We start from the raw sequence: 19,425 nt of genomic DNA, 5'->3' as shown, positions 1-19,425 counted from the left end.
CCAGCATGAGTGATGAAGAAAAAAGTAAAATGCAAGGGTAAAACACAGTTGTGGAAAAATCACTGAAGTATTATCTTCAGAGTGAGTGAAAGGCTGAATTTAATAAGCAACAGCTCAGCAGCAATAGAACTAATCAAAACCTAACTCTTGGTGGATCTGTGTCTTGAAGATAAGTTTATCATACAGAGTATTTCACATCACACCATAAATAAATTTTAAAAAGCTATAAACTTTACCTCAGTATTTATTTGCTTCTGTGTGGGTTGGGGATCCACCACCCCACGCTGTGCTGTAGAACTTTCATTCTGTCACCTATAAGACTTTGTTCCAATTTGGTTGATACTGGCTAACTCACTAAGGTTATTGCAGAAGATAGACAAGACCACTTTCAGGTCATGATTTTCCCAGTGTGTTTTACCAAACAATCATGTAGACCCAAAAAGCACTTCTAAAAAAAGCCTTACAACTTCCTCTTTTTGTAGACAAAAATAAAACCAAAGTCTTTTAATTATTGCTTTTGCTTTTTTTTTTTTTTGGCTTACATACATATAATTGAACTGAAGTTTCAGGTGCCTCAATGCAAAATTGAAGCCAGGGTCCTGTAAATGACGGAAGAATTTATCTTAAGCTAACAGCTAAGAACATGAAACAAAATTTGCTCATTGGAACTACTGTGTTTTGATATTTCACATCACAAACCTACCTAACTTCAAACAGACAGCGCAATGAAGTCTGTTTCCATAGAAACGTGTTAGATGAGGATGTATACCAACTAGTGGTCTAAGCAAACAAAACTGCACTACAGAAATGTTGCTTTGAAACACATCTCAAACACAACTGAAAAGTATTTTAGAAAGAGCATCTTGTTTCAAACATTAATGAATTCAATAAAGCACATGGGTAACATCCTCAACCAAGGCTAATACACTTTCTAGTAACATAAGGGTGAAGCTGCTTATCAGCATAAACTTTCATATATATATTTGTAAGCAGCTAGCTCATACTGGTCTGGAATAGGCTTAAGAAGCAAATATTTTTTGAGTTGTATTTATTTGTAAAAAAAAAAAAAAATCTGTTTTAAATTTTTTAAGGTAAGTTTCAAATTTGCAATTGTAAATATTGCCTATAGTAATTTACAATACCTTAAGTAAAGATGCTCTTACACTCCAGAAGCTAGTTTTTAATGTAACTGTAACTTAATTATTTGAGTTAACTTCACAAAATAGCAGTGCATATAGAAAGCTTAACCCCTTTGGGAGATGTTAGTAAATTTCCTTCCACCTTTAATGAAAACAAAGATTAGCAAGTGCACAGATTAACATCTCCCAAATATTCAGACTATTCCCTTAATACCACAAGAGTACAGCTAATACTGAGTACATTAAAAAAAAATAAAATTGTATTTGATATATATTTTATGAATTCATTCTTCCTTAGCAGTCCAGTTTCATCATAGGCATCTGACTTTAATTTTACATTTTATACTAGAATCATAGAATCACTACAGTTGGAAAAGACCTCCAAGATCTTCTGGTTCAACCGTCCCCCTACCACCAACTAGGTAGGTACTAACAATACTAAGCGTAAGGCCCATTCAGCATGAAAATGGGTGAGAATAGTCAACATACACAGAAGCTTATCCAAAGTCCTACAAGCCTCAGCAATGTTCAATTAAAAGAGAATGAAAGTATACCTGAAAAGGATTTCTCCTTCTGAAAAAAAACCTCTTGATACTAACCTAGTGTCAGATAATATACTATCCATAAGAACTTCAACGTACAGCCATATTTTAATAACTCTGAAACCTAAGTAACAATCAGCATATTTCTAGACACATTAGTCATGCTTTTTGCTACAACTAAATATTGTACACATCCATGCATGAGTTGTTACGCGTATATGAAGACATACATATTTCGTGAAAAAGATTTAGCATTAAACATTAATAGCACTCAATCCACAGCATGTACTACCAATATTGAAGCGTAGTAACATACATATGCACAGCAATACAAACCAAGGAATAGGAGGAGAGCTAATAGCACATTACATAAATCACCACATTAAAGAGTGAATGAATTCTCTTTCTATTGGACTGCTACAACTTCTTCGTGTCCATTCTCCAGGATTGCATTTACAGATAAATTACAACCTTCTTTAACAAAGTAAAACAAAATCAGAAAAATCTAATGAGATTATAATGCACTAATAAATTTTACCTACAATGTCTTATATAACTTCCAATATTGTTATCTGAATAGAACATTACATACTGCATCAGATAAAGGAAAAAAAGATTTAAAACTTCATTATCATCTACAATCAGGAGTTTTAATTTATCACAATTTAACATTAATGAGTTCCTTACTTGAAAACGAAATAAACAAGTACATACCCTGATCCAGAATCTCTCCCTCTTCTCCTTTTGACAGTTGCAAAGAACTTTTATCAGTATCCTTGGTTTCTAAAAAAAGGAAATTTAGAATATGTTATTCATTTCGGCATGCTAATGGGACTAAACATCATCTACTAATGGAAATAGTCCTTCTGAACCGAATATGTGTTGTTTTTTTTTCTTCCCCTCCATCATCTATAGTAGGTACACCAACCAGTGTAGCAGTAAACCAACTAGAATAAATAATTAAGATTTTCACAAGTAACAGGATAGAAGGAATGTTTAGATAGAAATTTAGAACACTACATCCACCTCTCTATCCATCATAATCTAGGCAGACACATTACACAGTTGTAGTAAAATCTAGGGTATTTTTTTTTTTTTGAAATTCTTAAATTAAAAACAATATAGGTAACTGATATGAAATTTTGTGCCATGCAAGTTTCATAAAAACTTTGTGAAAGGGTAGCATAAACCTGCTTGATCAATGGGTCAAAGCTTAATTTATATAGCAGTCCCAAGTCAATGAAGTCAGCAGAAAAAAAAATAAATTATTACTCAGTAACTAGGATGAAATACATTCCAACTTTTATGACTTGTAGTGCCTAAGGATTGCCCAACAAAAATGCAACAAATGATTCCAAGAGAACTAACTACAGAATGAGAAATGATCTAGTCCTGTCTGGGCAGTATTTTGCCATAACTAGTTATTAGCTTTCCAAGCGCTTGTTAAAGCATTCTGCCTCTAATACCTGCTGCCCTGCATGGAACTGTACTTTACTACACTGACATATGTGCCATATTGCTTCTGAATAATACTGTTGTGCCAACATATATGCACAGCAGTGTTTAACAGACATTTGATTCCTTCCATATCAAGGTACTAGGACCTAGAAAACTGGGATCTGGAAATGCTATGCTTCAACTTCACAGGAAATAGAAGCTAAAGCAACTATTAAAAAAATGTTAATGTTAAGTGCTGATATTTACCATAGCAAAGAGGTCAATCTTTGGGGTATATAGCTCAGTTAGCTATAAAAGTATGTAGGAAATTGAAAGATGACAATAGGAGAAAATAGGCAAAAGTCTTAGAGACATTTTTCACCAAAATCAAGAGTAGAATCTCATAATGCTCTATAATAAACAATTTGGATTTTATTCAAAATTGCATTTCTTTTCTATGAAAGTTTATCATAATAAAGCAACGCAGACAAACATATCAGTCAGCAAAAAAAAAAAAAAAAAGGCCTAAAATAAAATGGATTGCAAGTTTTGTTTTTCACCTTCATGATGTCCATGAGTCATCTTTAGCATATCAGGCTTGACTGGAATAGGGATATTTGCTTCCTGTGGTATGTTTCTGAACATCTCAGGGTTTGCATTCTGTGTGCAGGTCATATATGAGACAGCATGTTTGGCTTCCATATAGTACATAATGTAAAAATTGCACATTTCATCATTGGCTGTTCCCCTATACAATACAGAAAAGATGCAGCAGTTAGAAGAGGAAAATTAGCTCGATATAGAAATTATCTAATTCATCTAAAATGCTTAACAGAATATTAAAAAAGTTGCAATTAAATGTTTAGAAGTCCCACACTAAAACACTTCATGGCTTCACCAGTATCAGAAGTTTCTCTAGAAGAGAATGAGTCTCATTAGGAACTACCAGCTTGCACAAGCTCCTCTAGTATCTCAGGAATTCCTGAGAACTAAGTTTTGACTCTAGAGAAAATGGCATCAGTCATTTAAACTGCTCTTCCTTCTCCTCTTTTGTACAGTACACTCTTCATATTCCCCAATGTGTCATCAACTATGTACATGTTCTGATGAAAAAGACAGAACTGTAACATTCATTATAACATATATTTTTGACTACCTGGGGTAAACGTGATTTAAAGTCACTTGATTTAAAATCATTGGAAATAACTTCTATGTTTAATTTCAGCAGCTATCATTTAAGACAGTTGTTTTCCTCCACATTCAAGTACATGCATTCAATAGCCAGTAACAGTGGTTCCAAAACAGCAAAACTTGATTACATATTAAGATACCATAAATAACTCTTAAAGAAAATATATCATTATCATTGCCATCTTGAGAATAACTCGATCACAAGCTTCTGTACGAAGAAACATGACTAAACAGTAGGCAAAATCTAGTTCTTTGACAGCTGTTATGCATGTACTTGAAACAGAAGAGGCTCTTCTGTATTGCTATATAATCCTGCCTTCAATAAAAGTTCAGCTGGTATGAGAAAGAATTTTCTCTGAAAAACTTTACTTTATGCAGCAGACAATACCGGGGCTGTTTGCAGCTGTGATCTGTTTCTGTTTATTTATGCCATATGTGTTGACGCCTTTTATGATAGAGATATAGCCCTGACAATGGAATAAGCTATAACTTAAAAAGAAAGGTTCACAAAGTAAAGGGTTTTATGTTAAGACTTTTTAATCAGCTTTCACAATTAACCAGTGAGCCCACACTCATAAAATGACACGGGGGTGGCCTATTAGCTGTTCGCAAAAGACGTCAGTGCTGACTTTTCCAGCAGCATACTGCAGCATTCATTTATTCACCATAGCAACAATAATGACACCAGCCAGGGGGGGGGACAGAAGGAACATGGGAGAAGAGACTGTTTCAAAAGGGGAATTGGTATTTTTCCGTGGATTGAAAATTTACTGTCCCTTGGAGACCACAAAAATCAGACTCTGACTTGGCAAGCTCTGCCTAAGCTTTTAGAAAGCATTCACTTCACTGTTGTACTCCAACTATGATGGTTGCTATTACAAAAAGGGAATGGGGAAGTTGCATGAACTCTGGTTCACCTGACATATAACTGTAAAAAATTTTAAATTATAAACCCTGAAATGCATAGACACAGTAAAAAACAAACAAAAAACACTATCAACAACAGTTTTAGTAAATTCATAGAAAACACAGAATCCTTCCATTAAATGCTTGAACTACTAAGAAATCCCGTTTTGTGAATGAGTTTAATGAGTAGAAATGCTAATGTACAAATTAAAATTAAAATCACATAAACCACCTTCATATCACAGCCACAGATATCTAGAAGTATGTCTAAAAGTGTATTCACATCTTGGTATATGATCAATACACAGTGAAGTGAAACTAAAACAGGATGTAGCATCAAAAAGCAAGATAATACAGTTAAAGAGTCTTTAATACTGAATATGGAACATTTTGCTACAGGCACATGAACCTTCTCTGGAATGGTACAATGCTTGTTTATTTTTGAAAATTATAATTTCTGAAATTTATATTGATGAAAATAAAAATGTTTATTTTTGAAAGGGAAAGATACAGCTTATATGGTTTTCCATCCATTAAGAGTTCTGTGCAATACACTGAATTACAACTGGATAAAAAATGGTCAGTGGCACTTTCCTCTACAAAGACATGAACCTTACATTGACTGGGCTCCAATTCTTTGAAGTTCTTTAGACTGCCAAATTATATATTGCTTGACACAACATCAACTCTAATTTTTACTCTGAAACATCATTATGTTATCTGTTATAAAACTGTAGTGGGTCTTTGCATGGAGTACTTACTGGTTTCTAGGAAAAAAAAAAAAAAGAAAAAAAATCCTTTGTAAATTAGTAATTATTCTTATAGTTGTTGATCATACTTGACAGAGGATAATTCAATCCTCTGTTATGAAGTTTGAGTTTGAGGAGAAATACAGATAAATGAAACTGTTAAAGAGATGACTCCTGCCTCACCTATCTACAACGGAGACTTTAAGTCTGTGATCTTGCAATTACCTTGAAAATATACACTGTCAACAGCACAAGCAAAATCAGGTTTCATTTCTAAAACTTTTTTAGTCAGAGATACATACGTATACGCATGCCTCAATACCACATTTGATTTTTTCAGACTAGGAGAAGAGAAGGCTAAAAAAGGCTAATGCGAGCAATGGACGTAATGAAATAACAGAACAAGATAACAGACATGAGCTAGTGTAACTAAATGAAATCATGGAAAAAAAATCTAACGTGCAAAGAAACAGACAACACAGCTATGAAGGGTCTAAATACAAAACAAGAACATCTAATACTACTTCATATGTAAGTAGAAGAGGAAGGAAAGACTTGGGCAAAAATGGCAATTTCAATCTTAATTGGATAAAAATGCAAAGAAATTGAGGTAAAAATAAACTAAGCGAGCATTGCATTACAAAAAAGACAATCGCTCAGCATTTTGAATGACAGTGCACTTGGACATTATAGACAAAATGTTAAAACAGTAAGTGCACAACAGCCATTGAGAAAGGCAGCAAGAAAGAATATCAAAGACCTATCGTGGACACAGTATTCATCAAGATAATTTGAGTGAAGCATAGAACACAATAATGTGATAAGGTGTCCACTCCTTCAGAAATTCAGAATATAATGAAAGTAACATAAAGTAACTCAAAAAATGTCAAGCAAAAGAACGAGTGCATTCATATGCAAGGCACTAGTTGGCTATTGCAGAAATTACAACACTATTAAGGAACTATAACACTGAAAACATGATTTAATGACAGGCAGAAAGCATATACTAGGAATAGTTAAGCTTTTTTAATAAGTTAAGCTTTGAAAGGGGGAACAGACAAAGCAAATCCATAAGTTTGTTTTAGCCCAGCTTTCTATGTATATTAAAGATAAATCACATAAGGAATTTAAGATCTTTTTCAGATAGTTCAATAGTTCAAAGATAAACAAAATAGTTCAAAGAAAAACAAAAAATTCAAGCAGAAAATTACAGACCGGGAAAGTGAACATGCAGACTTGATCTGATCCTTTTCAGGTATGTATTACTTCACAGTTTTCCTTTCACACTTGCATTTACTGTTTATTTTCCAGTGTACATTTGAAGCTTAAAGGATGGAACTCAAAAAAAATTTTTTTTTGTGGGGGAGGGAGTGGGCGGATGTGTCATTCCAAACAGAAGTAAGACAACGGCAATATAAGGAAAACACTTTCTAAGATTTAAACAACGCTCATACATTTTAACTGTTACATATACCCATTATTGTTGGGAACACATTCCTTTTTATCCTTCCATTTCATATTTATGGTGATAGTTATTTCCCCATGTTTTTATACATAGTTCCAAATTTTGCATTACTTTTTGTGTATTATTTTAATTTTTGCTTAAAATGTTTGTGTATTTTTTCCTCAAAATTTACAAGCAAAAATTACATAATAAAAGTTCCTATCACTTCTTTCTCATTGGAAGGTTATCAGCACATTGAAAATGAAGATCATAATTCTCCTGGGACTGTTTCTTATTCAACAAACAGAAAGTACTTTGCACGATGTTATAGAAACATGACAGAATTTTAGAACTTCAAAAGGTCTACTGTTGAATGTTACATAAAGGTTTTGGATATTACTGTTATGACCTTTGTAAAAACCACTTCTCAAACAATTCATTTTAGTTCAGCATTTTAACTGCCAATGAAAAAGAGTTAAATTTGTGTTGAGCTCTTAAACCTACACTGAGATGTAATCTTAGCATGCGTAGAGTGTGAAACAAGTCATCCCTTGAGGTGCTGGTGCATTTACTTCCACTAAAGAAAGACTTCTGCAAGGTATGTTCATATCTCTACATATCCAGTAAATTATAGTTTAGAGAACTGGTGCCAGTTAAGAGAATATTAATATTGCATGTATTTTTAAGGATGAATTTGTCAGCTTGACCTTATAGGGCCCTCTCTGTCATCTTTGGCTAAGCAGCATCACTAACAGTTCAGATTTTTCTATTTGTTATTAGTCACTTAATTGTTTTTCATAAAAACATGTAATTTTTTTATATTGAGAAAAAGGCAACTGGAACATTATTCTGAGCTTTAAGATTTGATTTCATGATGGGTCAGAATTTATCGCTGTTTTATAAACTTACAGAAATCTTGTTTCTGAAATAGTGAAAAGAAATTGCAAAGCTTTATTATTTTATTTTAAATGGTCAATAACTTCAATTTATTAAAAATACTGTTTTTATAACTGACATTCTGATCATTGCTCTAAGCGCAGAACCACCCAACATCTGAGTAAGACCTTTGGTAGCATAGCTTCAGCTGAGAGATGTTCTGAACATTTCAGAAAAGTTATTATTCAAAAAAGAAAGGCTATGAACATACTGTAGAGTTAAATCCAGCAAACCAGACAGCAAAACAGATCGCTCCAGTGGAATTTAAGTTTCACAGAATCACAGAATCATCTAGGTTGGAATAGACCTCCAAGATCACCAAGTCCAACCTCTGACCAAACACTAACAAGTCTGCCACTAAACTGTATCACTAACCGTATCATCTAAACGTCTTTTAAAGACCTCCAGGGATGGTGACTCACCCACTTCCCTGGGCAGCCCATTCCAATGCCTCACAACCCTGTCAGTAAAGAAGCTCTTCCTAAGATCCAACCTAAACCTCCCCTGGTGCAACTTTAGCCCATTCCCCCTTGTCCTGTCACCAGGCATGTGGGAGAATCCAACCTGGCTACTGCCTGCTTTATGATACCTGTAGAGTGCAATAAGGTCACCCCTGAGTCTTCTCTTCCCCAGGCTGAACAAACCCAGCCCCCTCAGCTGCTCCTCGTAACACTTGTTCTCCAGGCCCCTCACCAGCTTCATTGCCCTTCTCTGGACTTTCTCAAGCACCTCGATGTCCTTCTTATAGTGAGGGGCCCAAAACTGAACACAGTACACCACGTGCAGCCTCACCAGAGCCAAGTACAGGGGGACAATTACTTCCCTAGCCCTGCTGGCCACACTGTTGCTGATACAAGCCAGGATGCTGTTGGCCTTCTTGGCCACCTGAGCACACTGCTGACTCATATTCAGCCAACTATCAAGCAATACTGGTTGAGTATCAACCACGTCCTTCTCCACCAGGCAGCTTTCTAACCACTCATCTCCCAGCGTGTAGCATTGCTTGGGGTTGTTGTGCCCCAAGTGCAGGACCTGGTACTTGGCCATGTTGAACTTCATACAGTTGAGTTTGTTAGAACTATGTTACAAGAAGACAAAAAAAAATTATTTCTGCACATAACCAATACCTTGGATAAAAAAGTAGTTATAGAAGAATCGGCAAAATAGAGAAGATTTACCCTATATGTGTTTCTGTAGTTCTGCCTTCACCACTGAACACACATCTAGCTGCCAGGATATCATCATAGCTAACATCAACAGGATGTTCTACTGGATAAAATGCCTGAAAGAGAGGATGATTCACTCTAATTAGTAAAAGTGTCTCATTGACGTCAGTTTGCACACAAGAAGGACAGTACTACATGTCTGAAAAGTAATTTCAGAAAGGTTTTTACATCATAATGTAATCACAATAATACTTGTCAGTATTCATGCTTAGTGGCACAATAGTGCGCACCAGTGGAAACGTTATGATGCAGACCTATGGGCACATGACTGTTAGATAAATTTCTTAGTTTTAAATAGAGACAATTAAAAATTTAAAGCTATAATGACAAATAAATAAAACACAACAACAACCAACCTGCGGTAGCTGTGGACTCTGTCTACCAATTAATGTCCATTGACCATTTCTCACTCTGTATCCACTCACTACTTTTCCTGTAATATACAAATGTGCACAGGGATATCAGATACACTTCTAGAAAAACATGTTTCAGGCTCAGTATTTTTCTATTAAATACTTTAAAATCCTAATGTTGCAATAAAATTCTTACCTAGTCTGTGTGTATGAACTCTGTAGGCAAAAAGGTGCATTGGAAACCTTTTGTAATGGCAGGCAATGTCTGCATCAACCACTGTTAAAATATAATGGCAATAAACACATATAAACATATTATTTACTAAACAGAGGAAAGCTACACTACTGTATTTCATTCAGCATGAAACTAGTTTACAAAAAGCACACCTACACTGGACAGACAATTTTAAAAGAGGATGGATAATATCTTTTATTTCTGTAGTATCTATCTCAAGACATCTTAAAATAAAAACAAGTAAAATGTATTACATATACTTACTTTCTGTGATGATCCAAAAGTTGCACTTTTTACTGTGTACACTACCACTATTTAATGAAGTATAATGCATTTTCTTACAGAGTGCATTCAGGGACATTTAAGATATGCTATGATAAACAAATAGTCTATTCTGGGAGAAATTAAAATAAACATAATTCTAAAACAATATAGTTTATAATGAAAGCCTGATTTTAAGATCATATAGTTATAGACCCACTCTTACAGATTTAGATACAGACATTGTCAAAGAGGTGCGGTACAGACAACACCTGCAAGCTAGTAGTTAGGTGCAGGAACAGTAGCTAAGGGGTAGTCTACAGAGAAATTCCTCTGCAGACGCCTCATAGAGAAGTACAAGGGGACTGGCTGATGTTATCCTGTGTGTATCAAACTTGACGCCTTACTTAAGGACAGCAAATTTGAAGGAACATGAAAAGGCAGTAACTACTTGTTACTAACAGGTATAGAACTGGTTTTGTTCTCCCTTCTCTAATCCTATACAACTGAAAAATTCATTTCTACGCTAATGAAGTATTTCAGTAGAGGGGAAAAAATAGTGGGATGTTTTTAGATTAAACAGCAAAATAGCTAATTTTCAGTTCAAACTAAAAAGAGATTTCAAGTTGCTCAATTCATTGAATAGATGGGAGTCAGTTAACCACATCATCCTATTTGGGCAGCTAAGTTGTAACTGGGAAAAGTGGCATCTTCAGATATCCAATTTGAAACTCAAGCATAGCAAAAGAAAATGCAACTTCTATGTTCAACTTAGAACATTCCAGGCTAGCTTGAAAAAAATGATATTAGGACTATTTAATCTGAGTTTTAGATACATTCTACCAAGCATGATTCTGAATAGGAACTGATCAGAAATTTCATTTTGCAGGTTTTTTTTTTTCAACATTTTGGCCCTTTAACCAACAAGGAATATAGGAATAAAATTTTTAAAGAGCAGATCCTTCCTGATAGAAATTCATTTATTGAAAACGACCTTTTAAAAAAAATCACAAATGTATAGCATGAATGATAAATGTAGATAAAAGAGTCCAAATTTTACGGATTTATGGGAGAGGGGAGAAAATAGGTAGGACCTTTTTGGTAAAATATTGCTTAGGAGGACAATAAATCAAGCAAATACTTTTAAGAATCCTAGTAACGTCAATGCTGCATGGATCATTGTTGTTTTGTACAGTATTACTTTCTACAATATTGACTGCCTCTGCAGATATAGATGACTAGGAAATAGTGATAATTGTAAAATTATATCCTATTTTTAATTATTTGTTTATTTTAACAATTAACTCTTCCATCAGCTAGTCTCCAAAACTATTTTCTTTCACAATCGGCAGAAAATAAAAATCATAATGAAATTACATGGCATTCTGTAGAATTACAACTTACCTTTCTCGCCTGGTGGTATTACAGTGTTCACAGACATCATGAGATACATTCCAGCAATCAAAGGCTGCCTGCAATTCAAAACCCAAGCTCTTCTAACCAATCTTTTTGTAAAACCAGACTGCAAGTGACATGATATGTTCAATACCATTAATTTCTAAATGTTGGATTACTTTCAAAACTGGTCTACAGGAAAAGAAGCCATTACACAACACTTACTCTTCCCTCCTTTTATATTCTGACCTACAGTTTTTAAAGCATCTACTACAAAGTGTATGAAATAGGGCAAAATGATTATCTACATAATTGCTATCCTCTTCCCACATTTCTAAATGTGAACCTCTTCAACTCTGTCCTTATAGCAACCTATAACCAGATCTCATAGCAGGAATAAAACTTTTGCCAGCAGATGACACATGGCTTCATATTGTAAGTACGTAATATTTTTATTTCTTTTTTTTTTTTCCAAGAAATCTAAAGGTTTCAAAGTCTTCTCTATTGATGAAAAAAAAAGTTGTAATAGGTATATATTTTTAAATGTACTTACTTTTGATGTGTCAGATGTAAAGTTACACCAGAGCAATCCTTGTGCTTATCTGTACAAATTACAAAACAGTTTAATCATCGGAAATGAACGCATGAAAAAGTACTGCACATAGATAATATTCTTCTGGTGTATAACAAACAGCAGACAAAATAAGTTTTAACCTTACTGTTTTCAGTAAAACATTCATGCTGCATTAATATTACTCAAATTTGCACAAACCTGAACATCACAGGGCTGTATTTATAGCAAAGTCTGTACAGTTATTGTGGATGAAAAACTAAACTTGTTTTTTGACACTAGAAACTGCAGATCTTTGTGAACTAGCATCTGGGAAATGAAACCATGATGTTTTTACAATAGCAAGAAAAACTACTTTGCATCAAAAAAATGTATTTTGACAAAAATTAGAAAAAAGATTTGGGGATAATTTTTATTTTAGCCATTTATATATGCTAGCCAACAATGAACAAAACAGAAAACCTTGTAATAAAATTGGCATGTGAACTTGAGATATCTGTACATACAACTTCATTTAATGTTGGATAGCCTACAAAGGCAGTAAAAAACCCCCTCACAGATATTAGACTTTACTTTCAATACATTCACAAAATAGACAGTCACTATTTCTACGTAATATAAAATTCAGTATATGTATTATGAGAGTGAAAAAGCTGCTGATCCAATCTCACTAGATTTCCATAATGTCCATTCTCATGTGTCCTGAGAATTCTTACTTTCTCCAGTTTTGTGTCTCTCAACAAACACTTCTTTATCTAATAATATGAACCAATAAGCGACAGCAGTGATACCTTTAAAAATAGCAATGAAAAGAAAAATCCAGTCTTTGTTTGTATGGTAGCTCTTTCATTTAAACTACTTAATCCTGTAGCTGCATTGAATGAATTAGGAAGGCATGCCTAATTAGAATTTTTGAAACTAGGTGCAACAAAGCAGAAGGAAAACTGCTGGAAATTCAAGTGGCACTGCAGAAAGAAAAGAGGATCAATGCAATGCAGACGGAATAGAGTAACAGTCAGGGGACACGAAATCTGCATGGATGAGCAAGTAGCTCCTGGCAAGACACAAACAGAAGAAGGAAGTATATGGAATGTGGAAAAAGGGACAGGCCACTTGAGGGAAATATAGGAACAATGTCAAAGTATGCAAGGGTGTGATGAGGAAGGCCAGGGTCCATTTGGAATTAAATCTGACAAGGAATGTCAAGGACAAGAAGAAGAATTTCTTCAAATACATCAGTAGAAAAAGGAAGATGGGAAATGTCAGCCCGCTTCTGAATGGGTGCCCTGGTGAGAAAGGATACGGAGCAGGCAGAGTTGCTGAACTCGTTTTTAAATTCAGTCTTTATTGCTAAGATCAATGCTCAGGAATCTCAGACCCCGGAGACAAGAGAGGAAGTCCAGAGAAAGGAGGACTTTCTCTTAGTCAAAGAAGATTGGGTCAGAGATCATTTAAGCAAGCCTGACATCCACAAATCTATGGGCCCTGATGGAATGCACTCACAGGTGCTGAGTGAAATAGTTAATGTTATTGCTAGGCCACTCTCCATCACCTCTGAAAGGCTATGAAGCACAGAAGAGGTGCCTGAGGACTGGAAGAAAGCCAATGTCTCACCAGTCTTCAAAAAGGGCGAGAAGAAGGATACAGGCAACTACAGGCCAGTCAGCCTTACCTCCATCCCTGAAAAAGTGATGGAACAGCTCATCCTGGAGGTCATCTCCAAGAATGTGGAGGAAGAGAAGGTGATCTAGAATAGTCAGCATGGATTCACTGGGAGTCAGTCATGGTTAACCGATTTGATAACCTTCTATAATGAAACTGACCGGCTGTGTAGATGGGGTAGAACAGTGGCTTGAGTTTGGCAAGGCTTTTGACACTGTCTCCCAGAACATCCTCATAGACAAGCTCAGGGAAGTGCTGCCTAGATGAGTGGACAGTGAGGTGAATTGATAATTGGCTGGATGGAAGAGCTCAGAAGGTTGTGCTTAGTGGTACGGAGTCTAGATGGAGGCCTGTAGCTAGTGGTGTCCCCCAGGGGTCAGTACTGGGTCCAGTCTTGTTTAACTTACTCATCAACAACCTGGACAATGGAACAGAGTGCACCCTCTACGAGTTTGCTGATGGCACAAAGCTGGGAGGAGTGGCTGATACTGCAGTGTGTCTCCACTGGTCACAAACCAAGGCAACAGAGCCATCAATACCTTAACAAGCTAGTGGAAATTCATAAACTAGAGACGTGAGACCCCAAATTATGTTCAGTTTTTGTACAGAGTGAATCCACTGTGATGTTTATGCTGCTTGTGTCACATGTGTGTCTAGAGTCCTTCGGCAAATGCCATCCGTAGGATAATCCTGTAATTATTTTTTAATTAGGGGATTGTTTCCTTTGGTTCCTTTTTTTTTTTTTTTTTTTTGTGCTTGCATGTGTGAACAGTAAACCACAGCAAGGAGTTCAGAGATCTGATCTGCATATTGAAGAAGTGGGAATTACTGCAAAGGTTTATTTCCTCTCTTTTAGCATGCTTGTTCAACCCACTTCATGGTAAATCAAGGTGAAAAAAAATAAAGAAAAAAGACAAACAAATCAAAACACCAGCCTAACCCAACAGTCTTTGTAACATCTGGGGTAAGGTGCTACAGGCCCTGTGGGGCAGATGGCCCATGGTGATGTCACTGAGTGAGGGGCTGTGACCCTATAGCCCTCACTGCTTATCTTGCGGCACCAGCAGAGGCCACGTCAGCCTGGCTCATAACTGGCCTCCAGCTGAGCATGTGCCTGAGTCTTGGAGCGTTGAGCAAGGGAGTGGTGGAGCTGTGCTGTGGGGCTGCTGGCAGCCTCTCACAGTGCCCATCCCTGCAGCCATTCGCGTGTTTCCCTGGCCCTGCCTCGCTCAGGGGTGGCTGGTGGGGGGCACAGGACAGCGAAGGTGCAGGGCCAGGGGGTTGTCTGCTGAGGGGCTGGGTATTGTGCTGGGGTGGGCAGCAGCAATGAGTGCCTCTGGCCTCTCTCCGTTGTGCAGCTTGGGGCAAACCTTCAACAGCTGCAGTGCTGAGGCAGGCGAGCAGCTCCTTGACCTCAGCTCTCCCCAGCCCACGAAAGAGTCTGATGGTCATGGATGTACCATTAGACTGGACCTGCCCAGGCTGTGGGCACAGTCGGGACGATGTCGCCTATGTGACCCCCGTCTCCACCAGCTTTGCTATGGCTGTGCACTGCGGTAGGCAAAGAAAAATCCAAGTTACCCCCTCTGCAGGAAGACAATTAACAGGACGAAAGAGTTGTTAGGCATTCGAACGCGCTGCCCAGGGTAGTGGTTGAGTTACCATCCCTGGAGGTATTTAGAAAACGTTTAGATGCAGAGCTTAGTGATATGGTTTAGTGGAGGACTGGTTAGTTTAGGTCAGAGGTTGGACTAGGTGATCTTGGAAGTCTCTTCCAACCTAGATAATTCTGTGATTCTGTAAAATACATCAGTAGCAAGAGGAAGATTTGGGAGAATGTGGGTCCACTACTGAATGGTGCAGGTGCTCTTCTGATAATGGATGCAGAGAAGAAAGTTACTGAAGCCCTCTTTGCTTCACTCTTTACTGCAGATCTCAGGAATCCCAAACCCTAGAGACAAGACAAACTATGGAGAAAGGAAGATTTTCCCTTGTTTGAGTAGTACTGGGTTAGAGATCATTTAGGCAAGCCTGATAGCTTGCCAGGTTGCATGGGGCTTTGAGCAACCTGGCCTAGTGGGAGGTGTCCCTGTCCATGGCAGGGGAGTTAGAATTAGATGGTCTGTAAGTGTGGAGGGAGCTGATGGATGTTACAACTAAGCAACTCTCCATCATCTTTGAAAAGTGATGGAGAACAGGTGAGGTACCTGAGATCTGGAAGAAAGTCAATGTCATTTCAATATTCAAAAAGGGCAAGAAGGAGAATGGGAAATGACAAGCCAGTTGGCCTCACCTTCATCCCTGGAAAGGTGATGGAACAGCTCATTCCTGGAAGTCATCTCCAAGCATATGGAGGAAAAGAAGGTGATCAGGAGTAGTCAGCACGCATTCACCAAGGAATGCATGCTGACGCTTAACGAATGACGCTTAATGAATCTGATAGCTTTCTATGATGGGATGACTGGCTGGGTAGATGAGAGACTGTCTGGGAGAGCAGTGGATGTTGTCCACCTTGACTTCAGCAAGGCTTTTGACACTGTCTCCCAGAACATCCTCAAACAAGCTTGAAAAGTGTGGGTTAGATGAGTGGACAGTGAGGTGGATTGAGAACTGGCTGGATAGAAGAGCTCAGAATGTCATTTCAATATTCAAAAAGGGCAAGAAGGAGGACATGGGAAATGACAAGCCAGTTGGCCTCACCTTCATCCCTGGAAAGGTGATGGAACAGCTCATTCCTGGAAGTCATCTCCAAGCATATGGAGGAAAAGAAGGTGATCAGGAGTAGTCAGCACGCATTCACCAAGGAATGCATGCTGACGCTTAACGAATGACGCTTAATGAATCTGATAGCTTTCTATGATGGGTTGTGTTGAGTGGAACGGAATCTATTTGGAGGCCTAGAGCTAGCGGTGCCCCCTCAGGGGTCAGTACTGCATCCAGTCTCGTTCAACTTATCCATCAATTACTTGGATGAAGGATCAGAGAGCACCCTCAGGAAGTTTGCTGATGATACAAAACTGTGAAGGAGCGGCTGACAAACTAAAATGCTGTGCTGCCAGAGAGACCTGGACAGGCTGGAGAGTAGGCTGGAAAAGAACCTCATGAAGTTCAACAAAGGAAACTGCAGGGTCCTGCACATGGGACGGAAAAAACAGGACAGGTTAAATGTTGACCTGTTGGAAAGCAGCTGTGTGGAGAAGGACCTGTGAGTCCTGGTGGACAACAAATTAAGCATGAACCAGCAATGTTCCGTTATGGACGAGAAGGCCAGTGGTATCCTGGGGTTCATTACGGAGTGTTTCCAGCAGGTCAAGAAATGTTATCTTCCCTCTCTACTCAGCCCTAGTGAGGCCACATCTGGAGTACTGTGTCCAGTTCTGGGCTCCTCAGTACAAGAAAGGCATGGAGTTTCTGGAGACAGTCCAGTAGAGTTATATGATGATGATGATTAGGGGACTGCAGCATATCTCTTAGGAGGAAAGGCTGAGAGACCTGGGCTTCTTCAGCCTGGAGAAGAGAAAGCTGAGAGTGGATCTTAATGAGGAATACAAATATTTTAAGGAAGGATGTCAAGATGATGGGGCCAGACTTTTTGGTGGAGCCCAGCAGCAGATGTTCCATCTGAATGTAAGGAAAGACTTCATTACTGTGAGACTGAGAGCGCACTGGAAAAGGCTGAACAGAGAGGCTGTGGAGTCTCCTCCTTGGAGATCTTCAAAGCTTCCCTGGATGTGGTGCTGTGCAACATGCTCTAGGTGACCCTGCATGAGCAGGGGAGTTGAACTAGATGACCTCTGGATGTCCCTACCAACTTCAACCATTCTGGCATTCCATGAATTTCTGACTGTCCTTCCTAAGGTACATGTAATATTGCCTCAGATACAGAGATTTAGGTACCTATATTTCATACAATGGAGTGAGTATTGGTTTGGTAGAGCACTGACAAATGCACAAGTTCACTTGCAATTACGCTACAAGTATTTTAACTACTAACACACACACAAAGCTAGCCAGCCAGTTATTGTCACTGTATTGACCATGTTTTAGCTGTTTTATAAAAACAGCCAAATGAACAATGCACTGTATAAAATAGAATTTTTCAGTAAAATACAACACAGTCTTGTATACAGCATTTCTGTGCAATTATGTGCAGAAAAATATTAGACACTAATAAATTAATTTGAACTTTAAGATAAAAATACTCTTATTTAAAATAGTCCTTAAAACACATTTGAAATACAGTCTTTGAGCACTTTAAGTTACTTTTTAAAACCAAGAACAAGTTTTTTTTTAGAAAAACTCTGCTCTGCTGGGGGTGGCAGAGAGAGAGGAAGAGAAGAAGATGATGAGGATGAAGTAGAGAAGGGACTGGACCAAATAAAAGACTAAGTTACAGCAGATAACAGCAGGTGACAAGAATTAATGTATTGTCAGAACTGGCTTTAAACAATGAAACAGGTTACAAAGATAGCAAATGATGGAATGTGATTAACCTGTTTTAACTGGTTCTGAAAGTTATTGATAACTACTTTGATTCTAGAGAATAAGGTCTATATTCTCACATCTGCTGGGAACTACTAAAGTAATAGTACGACAGGTTAGAAACAACATTAGTCTCTGTTACAAGGGCAGGAAAAAAAATCTAGGGATTGGAAGAAAAAGTATTTTTTAAATCAGATTTGAAATCACTTATACAGAAGAATGAATCATGAATAGTGTGACAACTTCACTTTATATCACTAAAACCCAAATTTTAAATTTTGATAGCAGAGCATAAAATGCATACCTAAACATGGATATTTAAATGTGGATTATAGCTAAGAGAAAAGTAAAGCATAATTAGCTTAATAACTGGTTAATGAAATGAAGAAATATCCTTTTTACAAATAATTGAAAATGAGTGTTGATAAATTTTAACTATATTTTTCTCCCTAAAGTGGATAGGAGGTAGAATTGGGTGCTAATACATAAACAATTACTATTTCAAGCCAAATATTTTATATTTGCAATGATTTACAGGTCAGAAAATTAAACTCTGAACAATGCTTCTGAATTCTTGATACACTACTGGAAGCATAATAAGGTAACTGAGTATATTTCATCATTTGTCATCTATTATGAACTGCAACAACTGTGCAATGATTATGCAAAGTGTAATGACTATATTCTTACATTTTGAAAAGCCACATTTATCAACAGACATCTCATTCCACACAAAAATAGTTTCAGATAATTCCTGAAGTTTAAAAGTATCTCTAAAAGTAGTCTAAGGTTCTGTATTATATATTCTTCAACACAACAGTCAAGGTTTAGGGGACTTTAAATTACTAGGACTTCAATTACTTAAATTATATTTTCTCCTCTGGAATTTTCACAGG

General features: G+C 37.1%; 1 protein-coding gene across 8 annotated transcripts in view; it reads right to left on the bottom strand.

Annotated features, from left to right (window-relative positions):
• PAM (peptidylglycine alpha-amidating monooxygenase) overlaps positions 1-19,425 on the bottom strand; it is a 144,490-nt gene that overhangs the window by 35,694 nt on the left and 89,371 nt on the right. For all 8 annotated transcript variants that reach the window (XM_084503289.1, XM_084503292.1, XM_084503293.1 and 5 more), the window contains exons 8-14: positions 12,368-12,416; positions 11,824-11,891; positions 10,120-10,200; positions 9,927-10,003; positions 9,523-9,626; positions 3,679-3,866; positions 2,396-2,464 (exon numbers count right to left, since the gene is read on the bottom strand). In XM_084503289.1, the coding sequence (XP_084359415.1) occupies positions 2,396-2,464; positions 3,679-3,866; positions 9,523-9,626; positions 9,927-10,003; positions 10,120-10,200; positions 11,824-11,891; positions 12,368-12,416 (636 nt within the window). The remainder of the gene's footprint in view (positions 1-2,395; positions 2,465-3,678; positions 3,867-9,522; positions 9,627-9,926; positions 10,004-10,119; positions 10,201-11,823; positions 11,892-12,367; positions 12,417-19,425) is intronic.

Source organism: Aythya ferina, assembly GCF_964211825.1.
Source record: "Aythya ferina genome assembly, chromosome: Z".
Taxonomy (NCBI): Eukaryota; Metazoa; Chordata; class Aves; order Anseriformes; family Anatidae; genus Aythya; species Aythya ferina.
The sequence above is the reverse complement of the archived record's forward strand: the minus strand, read 5'-3'. Positions and strand labels throughout refer to the sequence as shown.